Here is a 27,629-nt window from a genome sequence, read left to right on the forward strand (position 1 = left end):
ATCTACAGTCCAGAAGCAACAGCTTTCTGGGAGGGTTGGAGGCATAGTGGCTGTCAAGTGCAGGGCGGGTGGGTGCTGGCTGGCTGGGAGCAGAGGTCACTGCGTATGCTGCTGTGAATTCTGCCCAAACCTGTGCAGATGTCCTGCTGTCAGAGCCTCTGTCTACCCACCACGGCCAGCCCATCCCCAGGGGACATCAGGAGGGAGCAGTGCAGCTATGGGCGATGCCTATTGTCTTCAGAAGCATGGAGTGGGGTGCAGGTTTGGCCAGAGTCAAGCACCCCCGGGTTGGGGGCAGACAGTGCTGGGCAACCTGAGCCAGAAAGTTGAGGGACAGGCCTGCCCTGCAGGGTTCCTTCTTATCTTTACTGCACGGCAGCCATCTGTGTCCTGAGTTTGGAAAGTGGGCAGAAAGGAACATTTCTTATGTGTTCTGCACTGCACTGGACTTCCTGGGAAGCAGAGGGCAATGTGGCATAGAAGTAGGAGGCAGGAGGAGGGAGTATAAGAGGCCAGGGGGCCCCCGGCCAGGGCAAGAGCAGGACAAGGAAAGGAGGGCCAGACAGACAGTTCAGAGCAAGGACTTAACCCTGCATGTGCCACGGACCCCCGGGTAACCCTTGAGGCCTGCAGACCTCTGCTCGGGAAAAACGTTTAAATATTTGCAAGGAGACGTGTGACGCTGCAGAAGGAAACTAATGCACTGGAATGAAGTTGTCAGCGTATTAGAACACAGACCTGCACAGTAGTGGTTCCCAGGTGTCCTCATGACCCTTGGTCACAGGTGATGAACTCCACGCCACCCCCATGTTGAAGGGGGTGAGCGGGAACCAGGCAGATGGCAGGACCGTGGATCCTGAGCATGTCCGCTGGGGTCACAGCCCTGCGTGTTTCTAACCCAACCGAGATTTGTTGCCTCCATGCTTATCAGGAGGAATCACCAAGTTCCCAGTTAGAGATTTGTGAACTTTGAACTTACAGATGTCATTTTTCCTCATCCAAGTTCACGGTAGACTGAGGAAGGCAGTATTCTGAAGGCTTCCTGCTCTAAATGTTGTTACCTGTGTATACTGAGCTGCTCTTCTCTCTCCATCCCGCAGCCCTGCATGAGTTCCCCAATGACATCTTTACCAACGAGGACCGAAGACAGGGGGCAGTGGTCCTTCACGTGCTTTGTGTAAGTACCCTGCTGATGGCCCCGCCGCAGGGCCGGAGGGAGAGCTTGGAATTGGGGGTTGGAGATGAGGGAGGGGAAGGGTTTCCCCTCCTGTTCACACACCTGCTGTGGGGTCTGTGAGCCCCAAACGAGTGATCAACAAACGTGCTTTTTAAAAGGTGTTTTTTATTAAAGCGTAATTGATATACAATGTTTTGGGTGTACTGAAACGTGATTCAATTATATGTGTGTGCGTGCGTGTGTGTGTGTACATATATATACTTTTTCAGGTCCTCTTCCCTTCTAGATTGTTATTACAAGATACCAAGTATAGTTCCCTGTGCTTTACAGCTGATTCTTCTCATTTGTCTTACATATGGTAGTGTATATCCAAAGGTACTGTCTTTAAGAGGCCACAGGTGTGTACGCTAGGGGCTACATGGACGTTTTCTTTCCCCGATACCCATGCCCAGGGAGTGGGCTCTGGGGTCAAACAGAGTGGGGGTTCTCTTTGCTGAAATGCCACCTTCCTTGGGAGTCCATCCTTCCCCAACCTGCCTCTGTGAACTGCCTGTCTTCACATGGCTTTACTTTTCTCTGCAGCACCGAGTACCCTGTGACATAATATTATCTAGTTCTTTGCTTATTGCTCATCACCTTCTCTTCCACAGGGATGTAGTTTTGTGCACAGCTGGGATGAGAACAGGGATGTAGTTTTGCATGTGGCTTCCTCCGAGACCTCTTCCTGTCCTGTGGTGGGAGAGTGTCTGGCACATAGTAGGTGGTCCATGAAAATGTGTTCTGGCTCTTAATCTCCACCTCTGGCCTAGCACTTCACCCACAGGCCCAGTGGATGGAAGGCTTTTGATTTTCCTTGTCCCCATCCAGAGAGTTTGGGGGGTGGGGTGGGTGCAGGGATGATGCTGTCTTGAAGAAGTAGCTGCAAAACTAGTAAGACTCAGGACACATTCTCCACTAGATACATCAGTGCTCTTTCCCGTTTCCATGGCACGGGCTCTGCCTGGATGCTCTTGATTCCATTCTGGTTATTTATTGCTGTGAAACATTCCCTGAATTGGGTGACATATCAAATAACCACATCCTGTCACTCATCAGTTCCAGGGATCAATAGTTCAGAAAGGGCACAGAGGTGGGTGCTGCACCCCAGGATCCAGGGCTCAGGATGGGAGATTTGATGGCTGTGGTAACGCTGATGGCTAGGACTGGAGCCATGGCTGCTGGAGGACCCTTTGAAGAAGGCTCATCCACTCCCATGTCTGGTGTCTGGGCTGCAGTGTCTGGAGGACTAGCCCAGCTGGGACTGTCAGCTGGAGCACCTCTGTGTACCCTCTCCAGCATGGCTCCAGGTAGCAGCCCAGGGCTTGCAGAGGGAGGGTTCTGGTGACAAGGAGGAAGCCCATGGCCTGAGTGGCACAGCCTCTGAAGTCACATGAGTCATTTCTGTTAGCCTCTGTTGCAGTCACAAGCCCACCATAATCCAGGGGAGGGGACAGAGACCTTATTTTTCCATCCACACCACGGGCTCTGGAGTCAGACCAGATGTGGGGTGGAGCCCGGTTCTGCTATCCTTGCTTTGTGTGTGACTTCTGGCAATATGTTTACCCCCTGGCCCAATAAGCTGCCTAAGCATGACTCCTTTCCTGATGAAAGCTGTCAACTCTACAAGTCGTTCCCCACTTACCCCAACCCCTCTAAACCCTCCACTTAAAAAAAGGCTCAAGGGGCCCCAAATGATAAAGCAACCTCTGCAGCCCTTCTGCCCATCAGGAGAGTCACAGGCACAGAACAGTTCCTATGGATGCTAGCTGCCATCCCAGCACCAGGGAGCCTTCCCTATTGTTAGGCTGAGAAGACCTAGGCACTCCATCAGACCCGGGACTCCCAGCCGCCTCGGCGCCCTGATGCCTTGACAGCTGAGAGATGAGGTTTCCACTCTCAGCCCAAACAGCACGAGCTTCTGTCTCCCAAGGGGTGTTGTCGCAGCCGAAGGCAGGGCCCTTCCTCCCTCCTCCACTCCCCCCGGCCCCGGGATCCTCTGAACCCAGCTGAAGGCAGAGGAGGGTACGTTGCCTTGTCCTTCATGAGCCAAGGGTCCCGTAAGGCCTCTGCCATCTGGGGCAGTGAGTTCCCAGGCAGGCATGAAAGCTAAGTAGACAAAGCAGGATAATTCCGGCCTTTGCTTAAAGGTACTTTTTTATCCCCCTTGCCCAGAGGAGTGGATATAAGCCTGCAGCCTCACACTTTGTCATTACTGGTGTCTTATCCCACAGCCTGCCCTGCCCTGGGCCCTGCATTGTGGAAACCACAGGGCAAGGAGTCTAGGGGCCAAAGTCAGTGTTCACCCCTTGAAGACCACGCTCCAGCACCTTGAATTCCAGAATTCTCCACCCAAACAGCCTGTGTCTGCAGCCAAGGCCCACTCAGGCTTCCTCCCCAACCTGCCTCTCAGAGGGAGGAGACCCCTGTGGAGAAGCCCAACCTGCTGCCTGGGGGATCCACATGCAGGCAGGTGATGCAGGACAGGGGTCCCAGGCTCGGGGGAGGAGGAGCCCCTCTGCTGCATCTAGGCAGGCTGGGCCTGCTGATGGCCTCCCCAGGGTCAGGGAACAAATTTGTGTTGTCCAGCCTCAGGAATATGACCCACCCAAACCTCCACTGCAGGGTTACATGAGCCTCACAAGAAACCCTCGTGTACTGTCTGGCCCATTACAAAACAAAAGCTCCTCAGTCCCTACTTGTTCAGCACTGGGACAAGCTCCACCCACCATGGTACCCAGCACACCTGGAGCTCAAGAATTGTCGGATTACATCGTTGGGTGTAGGAAAGGCTGCCAGGGCTAACCTGAGCCATCCCGGTCGCCGGTGGGAAACAGTTAAATGCATGAGTCAGGGCTGTAGGAGCTACATACAGAGTCCTGCTTTCAGCCTTCTGGGAAGCATCTCTGAGCCCCCGCAGGATGGTGGCACTGGGCTGGACCCTTCTAGCAGTCTGGTCACAGCTCACTGTATTGTTCTGCAGGAGCCCACTGTATTGGAAGCAGATCCCCCCTGGATGGCTCCCGCTGCATGAGACTGCAGCCATGGTCCCCCCCAGGGCAGGAGGAGTGAAATGAAGGCTCCAACAGTGGAGTGGGTTTGAAGAGTGGGCAGGCATTTTCCAAAGGAGAAGAGGGAAGGGGGTTCCAGGCAGGAGGCAGAAACCTGGAAGGTTTAGACCCTGGAGTTCAGGATCTAGAGGGAGTGGAAACTATGGTCTGGAGGGTGGGAGGCCCCAGGCGGTGACTCAGGCACTGGCTTGTAAGTGGTCCCTCCTTGCCTGGGGAATAGGGTCAGGCATGGCCAGGGGCTACTCAGAGCACTCTTCTCCCCTGTCAGGGCACAGAGTCCAGGAATGCCAGAGGATGGCTCAGGGCCATGCGGCTAGGGGTCCCAGGTACCCTGACGAACACCCCTCAGGGCATCGTAAACGGGTGTTTACATCATCTGGCCTCTTCCAGTGAGGGGTGGCAGGCCCTCTTCGGGAGGGTCCCAGAGCTGTGTCCTGTCTGTGGCCACCCCAGAGAGAGGACCCCAGGGACCAACTGGCAGTGATTTGGGATCTCCACCAGAGCACCCAGGCCTTTTAGCATGTGTCTCGAAACCTGATTAAGCTTCACATCTAAGCTCACACACCCCGTCGCACATAGACCTCGTGAGTATGCTTTTCATGGGAGGCTTTCTGCACAGCCCCTGCCCTTGGCCTGGTGCTGGCCCGTGGTCACAGGTGCTCTGACTCCCTGAAACTACACTTTAATCTTCCCTGTCCAAGCTTGCCTTTCTTTCTTTTTTTTTTTTTTATACTTCCCTCCTTTTTGTGAGCTTTGTGGAAATCAAGCAGCCATTTCTGGTTAAACTTTGCCCACACTGTGACTTTAATTTTCCTTGGCTCTTCCAGGTTTTGAGGCCGTCAGAAACCTTCAGGCCTGAGATTCCACTAGACAAAGATTCCTTCCTACTTTCTTTACCTAGGGGTTCCGTGTGCTGTGCTGTGCTGAGTCATGTATGACTGCGACTGTAGCCTGCCAGGTTCCTCTGTCCATGGGATTCTTGTCTAGGCAAGAATACTGGAGTGGATTGCTGTGCCCTCCTCCAGGAGATTTACCCAACCCAGGAACTGAACCCATATCTCCGGCATTGCAGGCAGGTTCTTTACCCACTGAGCCACCTGGGAAGCTCCTGGTAGAGTGGAAATCCGTCATCTGCAAACTTCTGTCGACAGTGAATATCCCCAGGGAAACACACTTGTCTGAGAACTTGTTTCACAGTCTGTTCTAATGTTGATCAGGATACCCTCCATCAGGTCTTCTCTAGTCGGGGTGACTGAAGCACAGGAGGGCAGGCAGATCCCAAAGGAAGTCTTGGCTTTGCAGTCTGAATTCCAACTCCAATTTCACCCCCACCTGGAGCAGGGTGAAAGCTAATTTTGACATGCTCCTGAAGAACGGGGGAGAGCCCATCCCAGGTGGGGAGCACTCCCCTCCTCTCCCTGCCTCCTCCGAGCTCCAGTCCCCTTTCAGTCCTGGGGGAGGGGCTCTGGAAGGGGCCTTACTGGACCGTTGTCTTTTCCCTGGGGCCTTGGCTGCTTCCAGTCATCTGTTTAATTATAATATCTTAAGGAATGGTGTCCTTGGATCCTCTCCCCTCCCTGGGGCTCAGAGTGCTTTTGTTAAGAGCCAAAGAATAAACTAATTGATGCACAAGCCAGTTCTCAGTGGCCGGAGGGGCGAGGGTGCCAGTAGGATGTGGAGCTGGCCCTTCTTGCCCCCACCCCTACTTGGAGAGGCAGCGTTGTACATCATAGCTCCACCTCAGCCCCGGGGGTGATTTTTGTCTCTCCAAGGTCATTCCTTTCCTTTTGTGCTCTGAGACTGAACTCTAAGTCTACAGAACAGTGCTATCTCATCAAACCTTCTAATGCTGATGAAGTTGTTGCCTCTCTGCTCGGTCCTCTAAAGGAGCTGCTGGCCTTGTGAGCTACTGAGCCCTTGAAACTTGGTTAGTCTGACTGAGAGGTTAGCCTGATTTTAAATTTTATTTTATTCTCATTAATATAAATCTAAGTAGCCTCGGGAGGAAATGGAAACCCACTCTAGTATTCTTACCTAGAAAATCCTGTAGGCAGGGGAACAGTCCATATAGGGTTGCAAAGAGTTGGACCCAACTGAGCAACTGAGCATGCATGCATGGCAAGGAGCTCCCCTGGAAGACCTAGAGATTCTAACTGAGCGTCATCCCTCCTTTTGCTTGCATTGTCAACTCAAAAAATCACAAAGCAGAGGTGGCTTTGTGACCTCTGGGTCACAAAGCTGGGAAAAAAGGTCGCTAGGAAAGAGGCGCTACTCCTTTACCCTGGCATCTGAGCGATGGCCTGGGTTTAGCAACTCACACACATGGGATGTGTAGAAGTCACTTATAAGCCACCAGGCTACCAAGATGGGATTTGGGGCGGGGGGGGGGGGGGGGAGCGCAGGGGGAGGGCAGGGGTTATGTATAGGCTTCTTTTTTCTTATTATATATTTTTATTGAAGTATAGTTGACTTACAATATTTCAGGTGCACGGCAAGGTGACCCAGTTTTACATATACACATATATTATTTTTCTAATTATTTTTCCTTATAGGTTATTATAAGATATTGACTATAGTTCCCTGAGCTAGACAATAAACCTTTGTTGCAAGATGAGATGTTTGATGAGAGAGAAGGATACCCAGATTAGGAGCAGGAGAGCTTGTGTGTCACCAAAGTGCTAGGGGCTTTGGAACAAGTCACAGAACTTCTCCTGGCCTCGATTTCCCCATCTATAAAGTGGGAGTGCATAGTAGATGCTCAAGAAATGTTAGGTGTTTTGGTCCTCACCTTCTCCCTACCCTACATCTCTCTAAGGGTGGCTCACCTGTGCTTAGCCCACCACAAAGGACCAGAGTCAGACACACTGGGAGCCAGCCCCAGCCTCATGAACACCAGGACAGGGGGGCCCAGAGGCCTTTCTATAGCTCCAAGGCCAGGGTCCTTAGAGAGAAGCTGCCACAGGGGTTTCGACGTATGGGGGGACCCACAGGATCTGGTCAGCAAGGCCCTGCCAACAACTCTCTGGCCAGGCAGACGTGTTGCGTTAAGGGATTTCACCCTGGAAGAGAAAAATGATTAGAAGAGCTTGTGGAATTTCCTGTTTACTTTTGCAAAAGTGCTGAGCATGTCCTTAATTTGTCAGTGTCAACACAAAGCTAAAACTGGTGTCCAGAGAAGATTAGCACAAAGAGGGTAAATTATGTTTCGAAAGATCTTAAGTTACTGACTCCTCTCCTTGCGTGAGACCCAGTTCAGATGGCCAGAGTCTGACCATCAGGCCCCATGAGCTGTACACAGGTTGGCCAGTGGTTGGTTCCCCAGGGCCTCAAGCTGAATATAAAGCCTGGTGGTGGTTTAAAGCGTACCCTTTGAGTGAAACCCACCTGAGTGTCGGTCCTGGCTTTTCCACTGATTAGGCGCATAGCCATGGACGATCTGCTTTGCCTGATCAAGCCTCAGTTTCCCCGTCAGTCACTGGAGGTGAATCTGGCTGCTTTCAGGAACGTATGAAGGCATGTGGGCAGAGTTCTTGGTAGAGTATCTGGCACTGCTGGGATAAGGCTCCCCTGTGCCCACTTAGTATTTACAGCTTGGTGCGCCTGCCTGAATCCCAGTTCCCAGCTCCTATGACTCCAGGCTTTTGCTGACCCCCACAACCCATTCTGCCAGAATGCAGGGCAGCCCAGAAGTGCCAGGAAATCATCAGCCCCAGAAATAGCCCTCAGTCAGAGAGGGGTTGATGGATAAATACCTTGGTTCCCTTATGCCTCAGATGTACACATGGAAACACATTCAGCCCTGTCTCTCCCAGGTGCCCCAGCAGGTGCCTGTCCAGCATCTTATGGATAACACATCTGGATCAGCAGCACCATTCCTCCCCGATCTATTTTCCTGCTCTTTTCTGGATGGGGGGGGGTCACTTTCTGAGACTCCCCCCTCCCAGCTAAAAGACTTGCACTAGAATCCTGGAATCTAGTTCTGCTTCTAGGGTAAAGGCTTAATAGATATTACCTACCATTATTATTGGAGTTCCCTCATGGCTCAGCAGTGAAGAATCCGCCTGCCAATGCAGGAGACGCAGGTTCGATCCCTGAGTCAGGAAGATCTTCACAGGTGGAAATGGCAACCCACTCCAGTATTCTTGCCTGGAGAATCCCATGGACAGAGGAGCCTGGTGGACTGTAGCCCATGGGGTCACCAAACAGTCATACACAAACTGAGTAAACAACAACCATTATTATTATGCACATCTGTTCTCTCTCTAAAACCCATGAGGCTATAGAAGATGCAAAATTATGAGAATCCAGCCCCTTCTGGACAGATACTACATGTGTTCGTCTACTGTCTCTTTGATTCACATTTTGAACCCAGTGCAATAGAGAGAAGCTTAGAGAATGAGCATGGAGCAGACAGTGTTACCTTTGATCTAATGAGGAGCCCCAACTGGTGATGGGAGAGAGCAGGCACATTGCTTAGATACCAAATATTTACCTAGCAGGACCGGACACCTGCAGCCTACTGTATGCTTCTCTTCATCTTATTTATCTATCAGTAGTTTGTCATTATTGATAGTAATTTATTATTATTGGTCCACTTGTCCCCAGTCTATTTTGTTTTTCTTTATTTTGTAACCCACAAGGCAAACTTAATTTATGTGTTCCTCTGAGATGACATTGCCAACAGTCCCAATGAGAACAATATTCTATACTGGCTACAATTTTACAGTATCTTTCCTCTGAAACCATCGACTCCAGTTACATGCCTGTCTCCACGATGTTGGTGCTGCCAGGCAGCTTGGGCTTTGAAGAGCCCCAGGGAGCTATGTCTGTAGCCCCTACAGAGCTGTGTCTGTTTCCCAATTTCACAAGGACTCAGAGTCCTTTCTGAACACGTGCTCCAACATGTAGCATCTGAACAAACACGTCATTGGTGACAATCACAGTGTTCTTTCCCTGAAGCATTGGCCGCTGTCTGCTGAGATGTTATTTCAGCAGCTGAAGCTGGTGCCTGAGTATGAAAACCACCCAAATGTGTTCTCAGTTAAGGAGTGGGCAGAGGTGGGGTTTGGGGTGTAGCTTTGGCTAAGCCCATTCACCCTGGGGGGCACAGTGAGGCAGGAGCCAGGATTCTTCTGCCACATCTCTCCCCACCCCCGCTTCCCTGAGATCCCGAGAGCTTCTCACCCTCTTCAGAGGCTCCTAAAGAGTTTCCAGAACTGTTCCCATCGCTAGTCCTCTCTTGTTCTCACACTTAAGGAATCTTAAGGAACCCCAAAGATAACTTGCCCTTTCAATAAGTGGCCCTCTTTCATTGGGGAATTTAGAACCAGATCCCAATAAGCTGCTGGTTTAGGGGATATTTGGAGTAAACTGTCAGCCATCAAATTTGCCCCTCACTGTCAGCCCAGGGACCAAGATGGCACCCACCTACCCAACTCCTAATCCAACGGGTGTCCTCCACTCCTGGGACACCTGTGACACCCTCTCTGAAAGTCTTGTTTCCTAAGGCTTATTTCATCTTACTCCCAAGAATACTAGGAGCTGTTTGCAAATAGATTTCTTGATGTAAAGCTCTTTTGCCTGTAAATGACAAAGCAAGAATGCAAATTAGGCCCACCTGTGGCCTCATCCTTGTCCCGTGGCTGGGGATGCTCTTCATGGACTCTCGTGATGCATTCTCAGAATACAAGGCACTCTCCTAGCCTGGGAGTGGATTCCAAAGGTAAACATGGAGTCTGTCTTGTCAGCTATGTTATTAGTGCTTTGATGGGTCTCATTTTACATACAAAATTAGAACACTGAGGATCTACTTTTTCTCCTCTTGAACTGTTAAAGCTGTCTTTTCCTCAATGCTGTGAACTAGAGGGATGAATGCAGCCAGCAGAGTGGTTTTCAGTATCTGAAATTGTGATAGGACCAGCAACTTGGCTTGTGCTGGCCCTCTCATCCTCTCCTGGACACAGGCCCAGCTTCATCTGACTTCATTTCTTTTCTGTTTTACAGAGTTGGCTTGAGGCAAGACCTATTACTCTCCTCTGCAGAGGGCAAGTCCCAGAGGGCAATTTTATCCCCAGGCTCATGTGCACATCCATCTGAGTGCACACATGACACGTACAGATGCTTATCTATGGATACCATAACCCTCTTTTAAAAGGCAATAGGAAAGACATTTTACCATCTTAGGCACAATTACTTAAAGTGGGATTCTGGATAAAGGAGTGTGTGTGAGTGTGTTTAATTTCTTCCTTGGCAACTCAGCACTCCATTGAAGGGGGAATGTAGATTGATATGGAGTTGGAATATAGTTTGAAATGGAGCCATGGGTTTTTAAAAGACAACAAACCCTCTTGCCCCTTAGGTTGGCCATCTCAGAAACCGTCCATTGAATTGCTCAGGCTGAAATCTTAGAAATCAGCCTTAACTTCTTTCCCTCCTACCCCACCTCCATCAGCCCATCCTGGCCTTTCCACCTCCAACCTGTGTCTTCATCCTCATCTCATCTCCATCCTCACTGGCATGGCCATTGTCCAGGCTGCCATCACCCTCCCCTGGACCAGGATCCCCCCCCATGTCCACGTCCCACACAGTAGTCCAGGCAGTCCTTTAATGATATATGTGGGGATTGGACTGCATGTTCTGGGTCTGCCCACCTCTCCACATCCATGTCCTACCCTCTCCACCCCCAGCACACTCCCATCCCACAGACCTTCCTCGTGTTCCTCAGTCATTTCAAGCTCATCCCACCTGGGGTACCTGGGTGCACCCCTTCCTCTGATTCCACATCGACCCTCTATCTTGCTGCCCTGTGCAGTTTTTACACATGCCTTGGTTCTCACGTGTGAACACTCCCAAACTAGCCACCGCCTGAACATTTTGCTCCACTCTTTGCTGGCAATGGAACCAGATTTTTCTATACCAAAAATGGCAAAAAGTGAATCCTCTTGTCTCCCTTGCTATAGTAAATAGACAAGTCAGTTCAGAGAGGAGTCTGTTCAAACTGGAAAGAACTCAGGATGACTAACGAGATGATTTACTGTGTCTTCCCTTATAAAATTATCTGGTCCTCATCTTTTTTAAAAAAATAAAAACTGATAGGAAGGGAAAAGTTCTTCTGTGAGTGTATTCATCTCTGTGTGGTTTAGTGATGGTGTTGGCACGGAGAGGCAGCGTGGGAAGGGAGGGGAAGGGGTGTCCTGCACTGTGAGATGTGGCAGAGACTGGAATGTTTCCCATGTGATCTTTCTAATAATGAGATAAGAGTGTTTGAACACTGGCAGGAGAGCTGTGCTGCTTTGAATGTCTTCAAACCAATTGAGTGCAGAGGGTCTCTGTCTGTCTGTCTTTGGGATAAATGGGCGATGGCACCGTTCACCAAAGGAGAAAGAGTGTGACTGGTGAGGATGTCACTACTGTGTTGATTGCAGTGGTGCTGGGCCAGTCTGTCCCAGGGCTACCACTGTCCAGCTCTACGACCTTGAGAAAGTCACTAGCCTTTCTCATATTTTGGCCTCTTCAGCTGTAAGTAAAAAAAAAAAAATTCTCAAGGTCCAGTCCAATTCCAAGAGCCGCAATTGGTGCAGTAAAAGACAAAAGGACTCCCGTCTCTGGTCAGCCATGACACTGTCCAATTTCCTGGGACTCAGCCCCTTCTGAAGAGCTTGTGCTGCCTGGAAACAGAGGAGTATCGATATTGCCCAAGTGAAACTCAGCAGGCTGGAGTTGGGAGCTTGAGCTCTGGGCTTGGGTACAGACAGGCACTTTCTGAGGCTCTGTGCCTTCTTATCACAAGAGAACAGGCTCATTTCCATGGCCCCTGGGGTTAGATCAAGTCACATGACCAGTGTGGGCAGAACAAAAGTGGGCAGCTGCTTCATATGTGGAACAGGACTCCTGTAGAGAGTCAAGAGCCACCACTGCCCCCAAATAATATTCATGGCAAAGGGCCAGATGCTAGACAACTCCAGCCTCAGTTTGCCAGTGGTCCGGGCACTGTAGTCCGTCACTTGCGCACGAGTCCAGGGCATCAGAGTGGGAGCCAAGCAGAAAGGTCGCCCAGTGTTCATTGCTCAGCTGAAGGTCAGTCACAGGGTAACAGGCCCCTGATGCCTCGTGTCATTTTTTCAGCCACCAGTATACCTGGCACTGGTTCAAGTGCATCAGGAATCTCCCAGAAGCTCAGAAAAGCAACCAACCAAGTAGATAGGAATTTCTTCTCTCCCATTAAGATGCTGACAAGGGAGAGTGGCAGGGAGCACCAGGGCTTGTGTGCACACATGCTGCACAAACAGGGCGTCCAGCTGGTCCACTCCAGGCCATGAAGGTAAAGGCTGGGGGTGGGAGACGGACATTGGCTGCGAGTTTCCCACAGTGGGAGGAGCATGCCAGCACCTTCCTCTCACCTTCCACCTTAATCCTCCCATTTTAGATAAATGAACAAACTGAGGTTTGGCAGAGCAAATAGCCCAAAGAAGCAATTGCTGACACCATGTTTAGACCAGTGTTGCATAATTACCTCAGCTTCAATCAAATGAAGACATATTGATGGACAGATTTGTCAGTGAGCAGTGCAGGATGGGTGGTAGTCCTCCCCTCCCAGGGGGCTGACAAATGTAAGACTTGCGCTGGGAACATCGCACAGAAATGAAGGATGAGACGCTCAGAGCTGCGTGTTCATTGGCTTCTCCTGCAGGAGCCGATCTTGTTCCCACTTTGGAGATGGGTCACTAAGACCCTGAGAGGGTCCCATGACATAACACCTAGGACACAGGGATTATTTCCTCTTTTCCCAGGTGAGGAAACTGAGGCACGGAGAAATCAGGCAACTTGCCCAGGGCACAGAGCGCAGGATTGACAGCTGGGGTTGGACCCAGGTGCAGGGCTCCTGAGTCGGGGGGCGATGGGGGGGGGAAGTCTCCTTCCATGGCAACGATATGAGTGATGACTTTGGAAGTGACTCCAGGCGTGGTCAGTAGACGCAGTGTTTGATAGTTTTCAAAGCCTTTTTTCCGGGCACAGCTCTAGAAACCTCCCAGTTCTTAAACTGCCAGAGGACCCGGGGTTGTGGGGTGGACTCGGGGACTGTGGCCATGCTGCAGGACAGTGTCACCAGCCTTATGTCCAGCACCAGCGTGGGCTGGTCATTGTTGGACTGGCTTCATATCCCTCCACGTCCAGATCCCTGAGTGCCTTGTTTCTGCCCACGTTACTCCCCGATCCGTGCCCCAAGGAGAGGGGCCATCTGGCCAGACCCTGGTCACGGCTCTGGCCTGGCCCTGCCCTGCCCTTTGCTGTTTCACTTTCACTAGCAGCCAAGCCACGTGAAAGAACAGGAGCCGGGGGCACAGGGCTTGCGAGGCTCAGCTGACTCTATCTGTGCCCCTCCTTTGTCTGCAATTCCAGAAGCCTTTGAAGAGCACTCGTGATAATTACAGAATTCCCACATATATTGATGAGAAACAGCTACATAAATAGCACAGCTTGGTATTTACAAAGTGCCATTTTCTGTAAATAGAGAATTTTGGCAACGACTTCCAGGCAGCTCGTCCACCTTCTGGAGGCAGCACTAGTCTTGTTTCAGTTCTTTCTGGAGGCTGCTTCATGTGCCCTCTTGGTGGCCTGTCCCTCGGCCTCAGCAGGTACAAGGAAGCCTCCAGGTGGTCAGGAGCCAAGAGCAGAGACACCCCCATCTATTCCATAGCATGGGGACACCTGGTTGCCATCAGAGAGGTGTCTCGACCACCTGCCACCATCTCTGGGTTGACACCTGACCCCAGTACCATCACTTGGGCTTCTCAGAGGATCTGTGGTCTTCAGGTTTGAAATCAAGGCTCCTTTATTGATCGGGAACAGAAATGATAAGTTATTGTCTGACTATGTGCTAAGTGCAGGGTTTCTCACAATCTTTTAATATGCAAATTGGGCCATGAATCTCCGTATGGGATGTGTAATAGCATGGTTTTCAAAGCTGATCACAGAATTCTCCTTTCACAAGTACTTTACAGTTTGCTAAAGTCCTACTTTGAGTAATGATGACTAACCACCCTCAGGGCCCATTAATGATCTTAGCTCTAAAGGAATGATATTGCATCAGTAAGCTTATGCTGTGTAACAGAGGAACCTCTGTTTTAGTAGCTTATACAAGCAACCACTTATTTAGCTATGGTTCTGTGGGTCAACAATTTGGGCAGGGCTTACCCAGGTGGTTCTTCCAGTCTTGGCTAGGCTTCCCTGTGTGTATCTCTTCAGTTGTCAGTAGCCAGGTGCCTGTCTTTGGACAGATGACTGGCTATCAGCTGGGGTCACATGTTGTGTCCTCCTCCAGGGAACTAGCCTAGGTTTCTTCACATGACAGCTAAAAGTGTCCCATGAGATAATCAGAAGCAGCCCTAAGCTCCCCTCTGGCATGGTATCACCTCTGCCATATCCCGTTGGTAAAGACAATTCACCAAGCAACTCCCTTGGATCCTCAGCCAAGGAGAAACGAGCCTCAGAAAGTGGAGGCTCCACATTTCTAGGCAGGAGGGTCTTTGGAGAGGTGATTTGATTGGGAGAACAGGGCTGGCATTCTTGTTGAATCTGTGTGTGTGGAACAAAGAAAAAGGGTTTTGGCACTAGATGGTATGTTTGTTTGGGGTGTCAGGACATGGAGGGCCAGCTAATTGAGATTATACAAGACCAAAACCACTCTAGAGTCCACTTCTCCGTGACCCCATAAGAGGCGAGTCTCAACTTTTCTCTACCAATAAAATAGGATTCTCAGGCACGAGAGCACACCAATCAGAGATAACCGGAAATGCTCCCGTAGTCACTCCAGGATGAAGTTCAGTTCTTTATGTTGCTGCAGCAAAATGGGGTGGGGCACACCCAGAGGTGCTTCAGGAGAATCTCTGAAAGGGGGAAGTTAACATGAGCTGCATGACTCTGAGAAGGGATGGCAGAAAGAGGAGGAGGCCTGGGGTGGATGCATCTCCATGGTGTCTGTGCAGGCAGCAGTAGGATGTCAGCAGGGATGCTGGTGTCATGGGAGGAGGGAGCAGCAATCACCAGGCAGGCAGGATAGGGGGGTCACTTGGGGTTTGGGGTTCAGTTTTGTCCATGTACTATTAGACACATTGCTCAGAATCTGTAGGCCTATGTAAAAATGACTGAGCTCTGTGGGAAACACTGGGCTTTGGTCACCTGTGGGCAGATGTTTATGTCACCCTAGGCCTGGATAGAAATTGATCAGTTAGAGACTTTATCATGTGCCAGCCTCAGCCATTTGCTGTCACCACCCTATGCTTCTCCAGTCATGTTAAAGGCATGGCAGCCTCAAGAGTGAACCCCCAAATGGAACAAAGAGTTGAACTGGCAGGTGGCAGGCAGCCTTGGCCCTCTACTGGTCCATCCCACTGGCTACAGGAAACACTACACTGGTGGGCACTGCCCAGAGGACCCCTTGCTTTGTCAGCTTTGAAAGGACCACATGCATCGGAAGAGTGACTGTTAGAATATCCTAGGACAAGTCACTTGATTGCCAACAGGAAAGCAAGCACGTGGCTACCTGTCCCTGCTGACCTCATAGGTTTCCAGGGAAGTTTGTAGAAAATCATTCAGCAAGCACTTTGAGAGGCCACCACTGGTACACATGGTACTCCTGGATAAATGATAAAATGGTGCCCCTTCCTGGGTGAAGCAGCCCAAAGTAGGCTGCCTGGCCGCAGCTGAAAGGACTGTGCAGTGCAGAAACTGCACAGCTATTCCCAGCAATCTCTGTGGTCTTTGGAAGAAAGTTTTCTCTTGGTGATCTGCAGCAGTATGAGGGCATGGCCATCGCTCTGCTTAGTTCAGTGCTTTACTTGAGACCACTGTTTGCTCAAGCACATAGCACTTAATAAAGAAGATTCTTACCCTAGATCAATCAACCAACAGATACACAGTTGATCTCATTATTCACAAATTATGCATTTGCAGATTCGCTTACTTGCTAAAATTTATTTGCAGCCCCCAAAGCAATGTTTGCACGTGCATGTTCTCAGCTGAGGTTGAGTGAGGCAACTGTCAACAAGCATCCCATTGAGCCTACATTGTGCCACGCTGTCTATATTTTGTGCTTTGGGGAGGGGATGAGGATGAGGTTGCTGTTTACATTTGCCTCCGAGCACAATGCTGAAGTGCAATCTAGGGTTCCTGTGCGTGAAGGCTGGGATGCGCCTGATGGAGAAAATATTAATACATGTGTTAGATGAGTTTCATTCAGGCACAAGAGACATTGGTGTCGGCCATGAGTTCAATGCTAACAACTCAAGGGTGTGTGTTAAGGAAGGTGTTTTTAAAGAGAAACGCACATAAAACAAGATTCTGGGTTGATCCTTTGATGAAAATGTTGTGCCCTGAGCCTCACAGGAACCTGACCCTCCATTCCTCCAGGAGGAAGGGGTTGGTCCTCACTACTTCGGTGTTTGTAGTGACTTGATGGAATATGACCACTGAAGGCTGGGCTATGTCAACATCGCTCTCCTGTACTGCAGCGGAGCAGTGTGGACCACCCACCTCAGTGCAGCGGGATCTCTGATTTCAGGACACACCTTGTGTTAGTTGTGGGGGGCAGGACTGCACAGTTCTGGGTGGGTGGGCAGCAGGAGGCCTGTCCTGGAATTCCACCTCCCCCCAGGCCTGTGGCACGGCTGTGTCCTTTTAACATGGCCTTCCTGAGGTGGGTTTTTCCTCCTCGAAGACAAGAAGATATCACCTACATCGTGAGGATGCTGTGAGGATGATGGAAAATATATATAAAACACTGCCCAGCCACAGCTTCACCAAGTCCTCAGTGAATGTTGGCTGTTATGAAAGAGATGATGCCAGCCTTTCTCAAGAGGAGGCAGGGAGCAGGGGCAGACAGAAGAGGACCAGGTGAGACCAGCATTTTCTTTCAAGCACTTTGGATTTCCTAAAAGGTAAAGATACCTATGTTCCTGTGCTAGTACCAAGACCCCTTCAAGAGCCAGACATGAATGCATTCGGGACTGTCTGTGTACATGGTCCTCTCCATCAGTGGAACGTGGACAGTCAACAGCATTTTCATGTGCCCTGTGGTTACCAGAGGGCTTTCCTGGTAGCTCAGATAGTAAACCATCTGCCTGCAATACAGGAGACCTGGGTTCGATCCCTGGGTCAGGAAGCTCCCCTGGAGAAGGAAATGGCAACCCATTCCAGTATTCTTGTCTAGTAATTCTCATGGGCCGAGGAGCCTGGTAGGCTACAGTCCATGGGGTTGCAAAGAGTTGGACACGACTGAGTGACTAACAGTGGTTACCAAGCTCATATGCACAACATGCTAATATACTGAGATGAGTTGTTGGGGCAAGGAATAGAGATTTTATTTAGAAAGAGAGCAGACCCTGAAGATGGTTCCCAAAGAAGCTTCTTGCCAGGGCATCCTTCTAGATATACCTCAGAGAGGTACAGCCTGGCTAAAACGAAAGACTGGAAATCCCGAATGTTACCAAAGATGTGGAGTAACTGGAACTCCCATCTACTGTTGGTAGAATTATACATTAATGCAATCACTTTGTTAAACTTTTTGGTAGTAAAGATGGAAGCTTAACAGCAACGTGGAGTTGCTCTGTGACCCAGCAATCCCACTTCTAAGTATTAACAGAAATGTATATTATGTACAAAACAGAAGTACTAGAATGTCCATGGAAGCACCGTTTGTAATAGCCAAAGCCCCGTCGGTAGTGCAAGGAATAAGTAAATGGCACTCACGTCACACAGTGGAAGACTTCACAGCCGGGATAATGACCTACAGTGCTCTAGAGCTACATGCATCAGGGTGGTTGACCCTCACACACAGGGTACTGAGTCTGACACAGAGTGTGGACTGTATGATTCTACTTCTATTAAGTACAAAAACAGATACAAGTCAGGATAATGATTCATCTTAGGCTTAGTGACTCTGAAGGGTCTTGTGAGGTACTGGTCAAGTTCTCTACTGATGCCATAAGTACATTCTGGTGTCAAAATTGACCAAGCTGTTCAGTTAAAACATGTCCATTCCAATAACAAAGAAAACATAAATCAGAGTCCCTGAGTCACTGGTGAGATGGCAGCCCGAGCATAGAGGCTGCATTCTGCCCTCTGCAGCCCCGGGCAGCAGCTCCGCTGGGTGAGTGTGCTCTTCCCACCAACAGCCCAAGAGCTTGCTGGGCCTGCCACTCACAGCCTGCCTTATCCAGGACTTCAAGTTGCCAAGGGCACAGCTGTTAGGGTCACAGTGTGGGTACAGACCCTGAACTGATCTTTCCGTTCTGGTGGTTGATGGACATCAGTACCCAAGCAAACACCACGTTCCTACTTGCTATAATCTGCTCCATTTTACAGATGAAGAAACTAAGGCTCAGGGAGGACAGGCAGCCCATCCAAGGTCACTCAGGGAACACGTTCAGGATTCGAACCAGTCTCCCAGACTCCACAACCTGCCTTCTAAGTGGCGGGCCCTCCTGTCAGGAGAGCGTCCTGCCCTGGCGCAACCTGCACCACCCAGAAACCACCTGAAGCCCTTCACACACTTCTCTTCCATAGTGCCCATTTAAAATGCAAATTGATTCTTTAATCTGCCTTGAAAACACAAAAACTGTTCCTTTACAGAAATGTGAAACCAGAAGGTTCTCAGAGGCCGGTAACACCAACTCCTCCACATTGTACATTCCAAACAGTATGGAAGGGAGGAAGCCGGTGCCAGAGTGAGGAATAAACATCCCATGTGTTATGTGTGGGCGGTTAATATTGCACAAAGACTGGCGAAGCGGATTTCCTGACATTCTGTGCCATAGGAATGGGGGAGCATTTGCATTTGATTTGCTTTATTTCCAAAATTATTTTCAGAAAAGGGAAAGGCAGCCGAGAGGAAAAAGCAGAACATCTCAGATCTTCCTTTCCTTCAGTGTAGTCCTAACTCACCTGTCACAGTCACAAAGATCAATGACAAGTATTAATAAAGAGAAAATCTATTTCAATAGCAATGTCACTTTACATATATTGAAATGTATAAACATTGAAGCAATTAAAAATTACAGATAATTTAGTACTCTCCCATGCCCCTCTCCTGCTTCTTATAGGATTACCCTGAAAAACCACTCACAGTAAGAATGTCAACTGGTGAAGACTTGAAAGCTGGCTAGTTTAACAAACCTCATACATTCAGCTCGTGTTCTGATTTAAAAGCAGTTTTTTACTTTTAGTCTTCCTTTAGAATGAACATATTTTGCTTAAACCTTCCTTTTAGGCTAAATCCATGATGGAAACTTTTCAGACAGAGAAGAATGACATGTGTGAAAGACTTAACAGTAGTACTGATGATGACCGTGGCAGTGCCCTGGGAGATGTCTCTAGACAGTGCTCAGGCTGCCCTGATCCTGCCTCTTCCACACACATTTCGTGCTCTTGGGAATGGGGCTCCTTATCCACCCAGACATCTCCTTCCTTCCTTCTTTCCTTTCTTTCCAGCTTCCTTCCTAAGTCAATGTAAAATGTTCATTCACAAGTACCACTGTTTACTTTTTGCTATCCCTGGTTAGGACATCCTGAAGGAAGAGGATATGGAGGCAGAACCCAAGGAGGCAGAAAACTACCCCCTTCCCCATTTGCTGGAATCACAGACCCCTGGCATCTCAGAATCAGTCTTAGACTCCGTGATCTCATTCGTCATCAAAGTCACTTCTAAGGAACTCAGTCATTGTTTCCAGAATGTCCCCATTAAAATATGAAAAGCTTACCTGAAATATAAGAAAATTTGACATCTTTAAAATAAAAGGGGTGGGGAATGTGCTTACCGGTTGGGACTTTAGCAAGCAAGCCTGTGGGATCCAAACCATTGGTAACTCCCAATGAGATTCCAAGGGTTCCCACCTGGCAAAACATTATCAAGTCAACCAACCTATTTGGAGGACCTATAACTGGGCTGGATGGGAGTGTCAAAAGGGGAGAGACAGAGTCAGTGTTGAGAGGCAACGCCCAGAGCAAATACGCCTGAGCTGGGTAATGAATGCTGAGGCCCAGGTGAAATTGCACTCCCACCTACATAGAAACCCTGAAATACGTGAAGCTGGCAAATGGTGCGTCTATGTGTTTATCAGGTACTGAATATATGTAAATATGTAATCACTTAATTACTCGGAATCAGGGGATCAGAATAAGGGGCTGGTCATGTTTTTGCAGGGTTTCCCAGGTGGCGCTAGTGGTAAAGAACCTGCCTGCCAGTGCAGGGTACCTAAGAGATGCAGGTTTGATCCCTGGGTTGGGAAGATCCCCGGGAGGAGGCACAGTAACCCAACCCAGTATTCTTGCCTGGAGAATCCCCATGGACAGAGGAGACTGGCAGGCTACAGTCCATGGGGTCTCAAAGAATAGGACACAACAGAAGCAACTTAGCACGCACGCAAGTTTTTGCAGACTAAACTTCCTGTTTTCCTCTTACTGAGAATGCAAGCTAAAGGGCAGGTTTTCCTGCTTCAGGTAAACTGACTGGAAGTCAGGACCCATGCTGCCAGGGGAAATCTGCCCTGTTTTGGTTTTGAAGCTGCAAAGATGGGATTTTCCTGCTGTCTCATGGTGGCTGTTTCATGTGACTGCAAGATGAACATTAGCGTTTGGAGAAAGTCTGAGTTTGGGGGCCCACTTCTGTTTCCATCCACATTTATGGCAGGATAGTCACTCCAGAAACAGGGCAGCATCCCCAAATGAGAGTGATAGGAAAGTCTCAGGGTGTAGCTGTGGGGTGGTGTACATCTCTGGTACTACCGTGTTTAGAGAATTGAGCCCTGTCTCAAGTCTGTGCCTGAGGGAGAAAGAAAGAGGAAAGAATGTTGAAGGGCATTGCCTCTCAACACTGACCCCATCTCTCCACTTCTGACTCCACCCAAGGGATGGCTATTGATTAATGGGGAACAGGGGATAGGAGGGGAGGAAGTGAAAGGCACCTGAGGTCACAGACTTGTCGGGGGGACAAGAGACATGAACACTCGGCCTCAGTTGGGCAGTTGATCTTTTATCTCAGCCAAGGTCTGTGGAGCAAGAGTGAAGGTCAAAGCCAGACCGCCTCCTAGTCACAGAATGACCCATTAGAGTTACTAATGTCCTGCAGTCTCATCTGTTAAACAATGACACTTGCCATATGGACTTAAAGAAAGAATCAAATTAGGGCTTCCCTGGTGGCTTAGTGGTAAAGAATCCACCTGCCAATGCAGGAGACACCGGTTCTATCCCTGGTCTGGGAGGATCCCACATGCCATGGAGCAACTAAGCCCGTGTGCACAACTACTAAGCCTGTGCTCCAGAGCCCAGGAGCACAACTACTGAAGCCCCTGTGCTCCTAGAGCCCATGCTCCGCAAGAGAAGCCACTGCAATGAGAAGCCTATGCACCCCAACTAGAGAGTAGCCCCCACTTGCTGCAACTAGAGAAAAGCCCACATAGCAATAAAGACCTAGCACAGCCAAAAAAAAAAATAATAAAAAAGTTTAAAAAAAGAACAAAAAAAAGAATCAAAGTATGTATGTAAGACACATGCCTGAGACATCATAAGTCTCACTAAATGGGATGTTTATTACCATTATCAGGATTTCATTTATTCTCCAAATAATCCAGGTGGGTATGTCTTCCTCTCCCCATTTTATAAGCTAAAAATCAAAGCTCTATTGTGTGAAGTCACATCTTCAAGGTCATACATCTAGTGAGATGGTAAGGGAGATGTGGTCCCAGGGGTGTCTAATTCTTACGCAGGTGTCACTGGCCCTGGAGTGGGGGGTAGGCATGGCAGGGAAAGGGAAGCCTGGATAAAGGAGGGTTTTTTCAGAGAAAGGGAGTTCTGTTTTGAAGTTCTGGGTCCTAGAAAGTGTTGGTACAGCTGGTGATCCTGGGCTATCCTCTGGAGGACCTTGTCCACAGCGTTCATTCTGCAAGTGTGTATCAAGGTCCTGTTCCACGCTAAGCAGCTGCTGGCACTGGGGGTGCAAAGGCAAGTGACAGGGACGTGGCCAGGAGGATCTGCCAAGGGCCCCAGGGAGGGATCCCAGTGTGGGATGGGGAGGCTTCAGAGGAAGCACTGGATCCTGTGCTCTGAGAAGAGCTCGGCCCCACACTTTGTAGGTGGCCACAACCTGCAAATGTTGGCTACACTGAGAAATAAGCTAGGTTTCCAGGGACAGCTGGTCACCTAAGTGTAGTGTCTCTGCGAAGAGGATAGCAACACTCTGAGCTTCAGAATCCAGTGCTGCCTCAGGTGCAGTTCCCAGTGTGAATGGCATGGTTTTCCTTTACATAGATTCCAGGATGTGTTCGCTGATCTGAGCTGTGAAACAGTGTCCTAGAGCTCACATAATCATTCCTGTTAACTGCCCTTATCCCAGGTGTTTTCAGAGCCCTTCCTTGTCAGGGAAGAGTTTAGGGGTACACATTTCCCTCTAGAAAGTCAAAGTCCTTGTGTTATTACATAGGCTTGCCATCTTCTAGGTGCCTGTATTTTGCCTGCAAAGAGTTTGGACCACTTTTCAAAGTCAAAACTGCCCAGTAAGCACCTCATCTACCACATCTGAAGTTGTCAGAAAGGATCAGTCACAGGCTGAGAAAATGATTCCAGAGGACAGTGGTGACATCCTGGGCTCTTCCCCCAAGCAGCCCTGAAAGCTGCCCAGTGTGCCCCTGGCCCCGTAGAAACCCAGCCAGGTGAGACCACACCAACTTCCTTCGGAGAGAAGAGGCTAGAACTGCATGGAGAATGGATGTTTCTCATTTCCCGTCTTTCTTTTGAGTTTCCAGCCAGACAGGCAGGGTGCAGCAAGAGTGTCACCAGGGAGATTGAAAGAAAAAAAAAAGGCTAAAAAGCACACCTAAAATTCAATGCTTATGCATAGATATGTGAGGGAAAGTCTGCCCGAGTGACATCATTCTTGTCCCAAATTCTCCAGGGGGTGGTGATGTTGGTGTGGTCAATCACCACCACACCAACTCTGTCTAGGGGGCATCACCTCACACGGGACAATAGCAAAGTGAAGAACTTGGTGAGCATCTGACACCACGCACCAAACTCTGGCAGTTTGGTGGAAATACACACGCCAGCCCAGGTGGCACAATCTCCAGGATGGACATGATACCCACATGGGGCAGAAAGGGAGGAAGCAGGCACACTCAGGTCATTCTGAGTGAAGGACCTGCCCTCTGGTAACTTGAGCTCTGACTTCAGATCAACCTCCGTGTGGGAGACTAAGAGGGACAGGCAAAGGGATCAAAGCAGGAAGGAAGGATGCCACTTCCTCCTGGCACCAGGCTCAAGGATTAAGGAAGAATACGGCTGTGTGAGTATGGTCACCATTAACACAAGACCTGGCAGGAGCAAGGTCATGTGAGGGTCCAGAACCAGACACCTCACTTGTTAGACTCAGGGTGATGATGGGGACCTAGGAAGTATATGGGGAAGAGGAGAAGTGCTGTTCACTCAGTATGCTTATGATGCAGGTGGAAAGACAGCCTGCTGCTGCATATAGTTAATGAACCCTGGGAGCAAGTCTGAGTTGGTGAGTAGCTCAGACAGGAAGGTGGAAAAGTGTAACCCTGGGAGGAAAGAACTCCCAGCTCTCAGCTTCCATATGGGTGACAGTCACTTAAGAGCTCCTGCATCAGGGATCCTCCCCCTGCAGTCAGCTGGCCTCGCTTCCACCCTTGTTCAGAGTGACTCCCCTCTGTGCATATTGTGTTTAATTAAGATCAGATAAAAGGGCTTCTGTTTTCTGACTCTTGCTGCCATGTGGAGTTGAAAAAAATCAAACATCTAGGTCAGCGGTACTCCCGGGCCCTTCCTGGGAATGGAGTGATGTTACTACTGGGTTCCTCGGAGATGAGATTGGATGTTCAGAGTCTGAGTCCTGCTGTTTGGCCACCTCTCCCCCAACCCTCCAAGTATCCTGAGGCCACCTGCCCCAACTTGGGGACATTCTGAGGCTTGTCCAGGGCACAGGGATGAAGTGAAGTTTGGAGGCTTGTACCTTTCCAAGTTCCAAGAAAACAAAGAACAGTTTATGTTCTATTTTCCCTTTGACTGATACAAATTGATTGATTTGTAGGTGCTTCCATTTCCTTAGAAGTAAACACCATCCCTTAAATCCTCCAAACTAGGTGCTGGACCGAGTCTTTCTCCCAAGCCCTTCCCCAGGATGTGGCTAGTGAGGAGCATTTTGTGGTTGGTGCAGAATCCATAACCACACCCACCCTACACTCCTGAGCTTGTGCAAGAATCTGGAGCCAATAATGATCAGAGCCGAGAGGACTCTTCTGTGATGACCAGAAATCAGGCTACCATCTCTCAATGCCACACAATATGAAATCCTTTCATTCCTTCCCTTGTCTTTTTGGGGTTTTTTGGAAATAGATTGTAAACCAGATCTCTTCGGTGTAGAAAACAGAGCTGCTTTCCAGAAGTTGGCTGGAAGAGCCAAAGCCCTGTTTCCCCTAGCCCATCACTCTTCATCCTCCATCCTGATCCCACTCCCACCCCCGACAAGGCAGGAAACACCAAGAATTGGAAGCATGGTTTCCCTTCATTTTCAGAAATAGTGGACTAGTGATTTTTAAAAAAATGTTCATTTATTTATTTGGTGGCGCCAGGTCTTAGTTGCAGCATGTGGGATCTTTGGTGTGACATTCGGGGACTTTTTTTCTTTTCAGTTGTAGCATGTAGGATCTAGTTCCTTGACCAAGGATTGAACACCAACCCCCTGCATTGGGAGCACAGAGTCTTAGCCACTGGACCACCAGGGAAGTCCCGTGGACTAGTGATTTTGAAGGTCTCCTCTAGTCAGAGGTTCCCTGATTCTCTGGGGCATAGTCAGGAGCACTCTCAGACTGTCTTACCACAGGAATAAATCCTGGCCTTGCCTCCCAAACCTGGCCTCTTTGCAGATTCTCCTGGGTCTGAAATTGGAGCTATACTTCCTGTAAATGCTGAGCCTGGAAACCTGGTGATGTCGCCCTTGCTGAATCCACTACCTGGCCTTCTTGGTCCTGGCTACTCAAAGTGTGGTCCATGGACCACCAGTATGGGTCACCTGGGTAGTGGATAGGATGTAGAATCTCTGGGCCCTCTCCAAGTCTACTGATTGGAATCTACACTTTAGCAAGGTCTTCTGGAGACTTGTATGCATATTTTAGGGTGAGAAGCAAGTGGAACCCAATTGTATCTACTTTCCACTTGTATCAGTACTACCCAGGGATTCTTGCCTCTGGATGGGACATCTCTCTGGTGCCATTCACACTCCCAGGTCCCCCCTGGGCTCAGGCTGAAGCTAGTATCCCCCCAGGTTCTTCCTTATCCACCTGTCTGCTGCACCCCCGCCGTGTGCTCCCATAGCTCTGACCTCCTTCCATTCCTTCAGATGTCTGTCTGTTCTCAGATGTCTGTCTGTTCTCCCTCTCTGGAAGGTTAACTACTGTGCATCCCTAAGATCTCGGCTAAGTGATCACCTCCTCTCTGTAGCCTCCTTTGAGTCTCACGGATCAGATCACATCTCCTGTCTGTGTGAGCTAAGAGTACTCTGTATCTTTCCTCTGATAGCAGTGATCAGAGTGTGTAATTATGCTTCTATTTGTGGGATTGTTTGATTAACAGCTCTCGCCCTGCTGGTCTCAGTTCTCCATGAAAGTAGGGACCATGTCGGTTTCACTCATCACTCTATCCCAGAGCCTAGCTCCGAGTCTGACACCTCATGGATGCCCCACAGGCATTAAGCTGAGCAAAAGAAGCCTGGTACAAAGGACTAGATGCTTTGTGATCTGTTATGTGAAATTTGTAGGAAAGTCAAACTGAAGATACGGAAAGCAGATTGTTGGTTGCCTGCAGATTGGGGGTGGAAGTAAGGATTGGCTACAAATGGACATGGAGGAACTTTGGGGGTGGTAGAAGTATCCTAAAACTGGACTGTGGTGATGGTTGTACAGTTGCATAAAATTTGCTGAAAATCATCAAACTGTACAGTTACAATGGGTGAATTTTATGGTATGTAAATTATATCTCAATAAAGCTATTTTGCAAATGATCAAAATAAAATGAGATGAACTAGAATCTCACAGGTGACTACAGGGGCATGGCTGCTGTCATATTCCCTCCCCACTTTCTTCCAGCCCAGAGATGTGCTTGTTCAGCACAGCTGGGTGAGTGACCAGGCCAAAATCAACTCCCTCTCCCACCCTCCTTTTGCCCTGAGCTCAGAGGCAGATGCTGAAACTGCAGTTCCTTTGATGGTGTCCCAGAGCCAGGGCAAGAGGAGATTCATGATTTCTAATAAGCTGCAGCCCTGGTTGTAGCTCTGTCCTCTCTCTAATTAGAGAGATCTCCTTTGAGCACAGCCCAGAAATCAGGAGGTATTTGCAGTGATCGCTGCAGAGTTTAGCAAGATAACTAAGTATTGAGAACTGTGGTACAGTTAAGGATTCCCCCCACACACAACTAGATCATTAAAAATGCCCAGCCAATTTTAGGCATATTAGAATGCTTCTGACTGCATTCTGTTCTCCTCTGAATTCGTGTGATTTCTCAGTCACCCTGCAGATGAGTTCAAGCCCAGTATGTGGAAGAATGTGGGTATAGCATGAAAGTCGTTAGCTTACAAGCCAGGCTGACATTTGGCCCTTCTCAGTGTGAATCGGGCTGTATCTATTCTGCCATGCTGAGTTCGTCCTTCCCTGGTGTTGCATATTTAGAATGGCCCCTCTGCTTTCAAGGAGCATGCTTGTCACAAATGAGAAGGTTTGGCCTACAATGTAAGATGTTTGTTTTCACATACACTGACACTCTAAGCAATGGCCTTGGAAAATCTGTGTCATTAATTAGAAGTTCTCTTTATCACTAATTTTCTAAACATTTAACAATGAGATATTCCATGGAGTCTATGTGTAAAGTAAATAGGCCAATGTGGCAGTTAGGGGAGGTTAATTACAGTGACAAACAGATTTTATGTTGTTTTCGATTGCTGCGTAATAAGTGGTCACAGACCTGGAAGCTTAAGACAGCATTTTCTTATTTTCTCGCCATTTGTAGGTCAGATGTCCAGGCACACTCTGGCTGGCTTCTCTTCTCAGCATCTCACAAGCTGTCAGTGGAGACTATCCCTCAGGTGCCTCTCATTCCTCAAATGTCTTTCACCAGAAAGAGCTCACCTGCCTAGGATAGACCCACAAAGAATAATCTCCCTATCTGAAAGTCCCCTGCTTAGAGACCATAATTATACTTGCAAATCCTGTCTTTAGCAGCAGCTTTATTGTGTTTGAATAACTGTGAGAAAATATATGTACACCATAGGGCTGTTAGAATTCTGTCTG

General features: G+C 49.1%; 1 protein-coding gene across 1 annotated transcript in view; it reads left to right on the plus strand.

The window, feature by feature from the left end:
• The window catches only part of SLC24A3 (solute carrier family 24 member 3), a 422,796-nt gene that overhangs the window by 261,614 nt on the left and 133,553 nt on the right, over window positions 1-27,629 (plus strand). Inside the window, exon 3 of the mRNA XM_043883055.1 lies at window positions 1,101-1,177. Within this exon, the coding sequence (XP_043738990.1) occupies window positions 1,101-1,177 (77 nt within the window). The remainder of the gene's footprint in view (window positions 1-1,100; window positions 1,178-27,629) is intronic.

This window comes from Cervus elaphus, chromosome 23 (genome assembly GCF_910594005.1).
Source record: "Cervus elaphus chromosome 23, mCerEla1.1, whole genome shotgun sequence".
Taxonomy (NCBI): domain Eukaryota; kingdom Metazoa; phylum Chordata; class Mammalia; order Artiodactyla; family Cervidae; genus Cervus; species Cervus elaphus.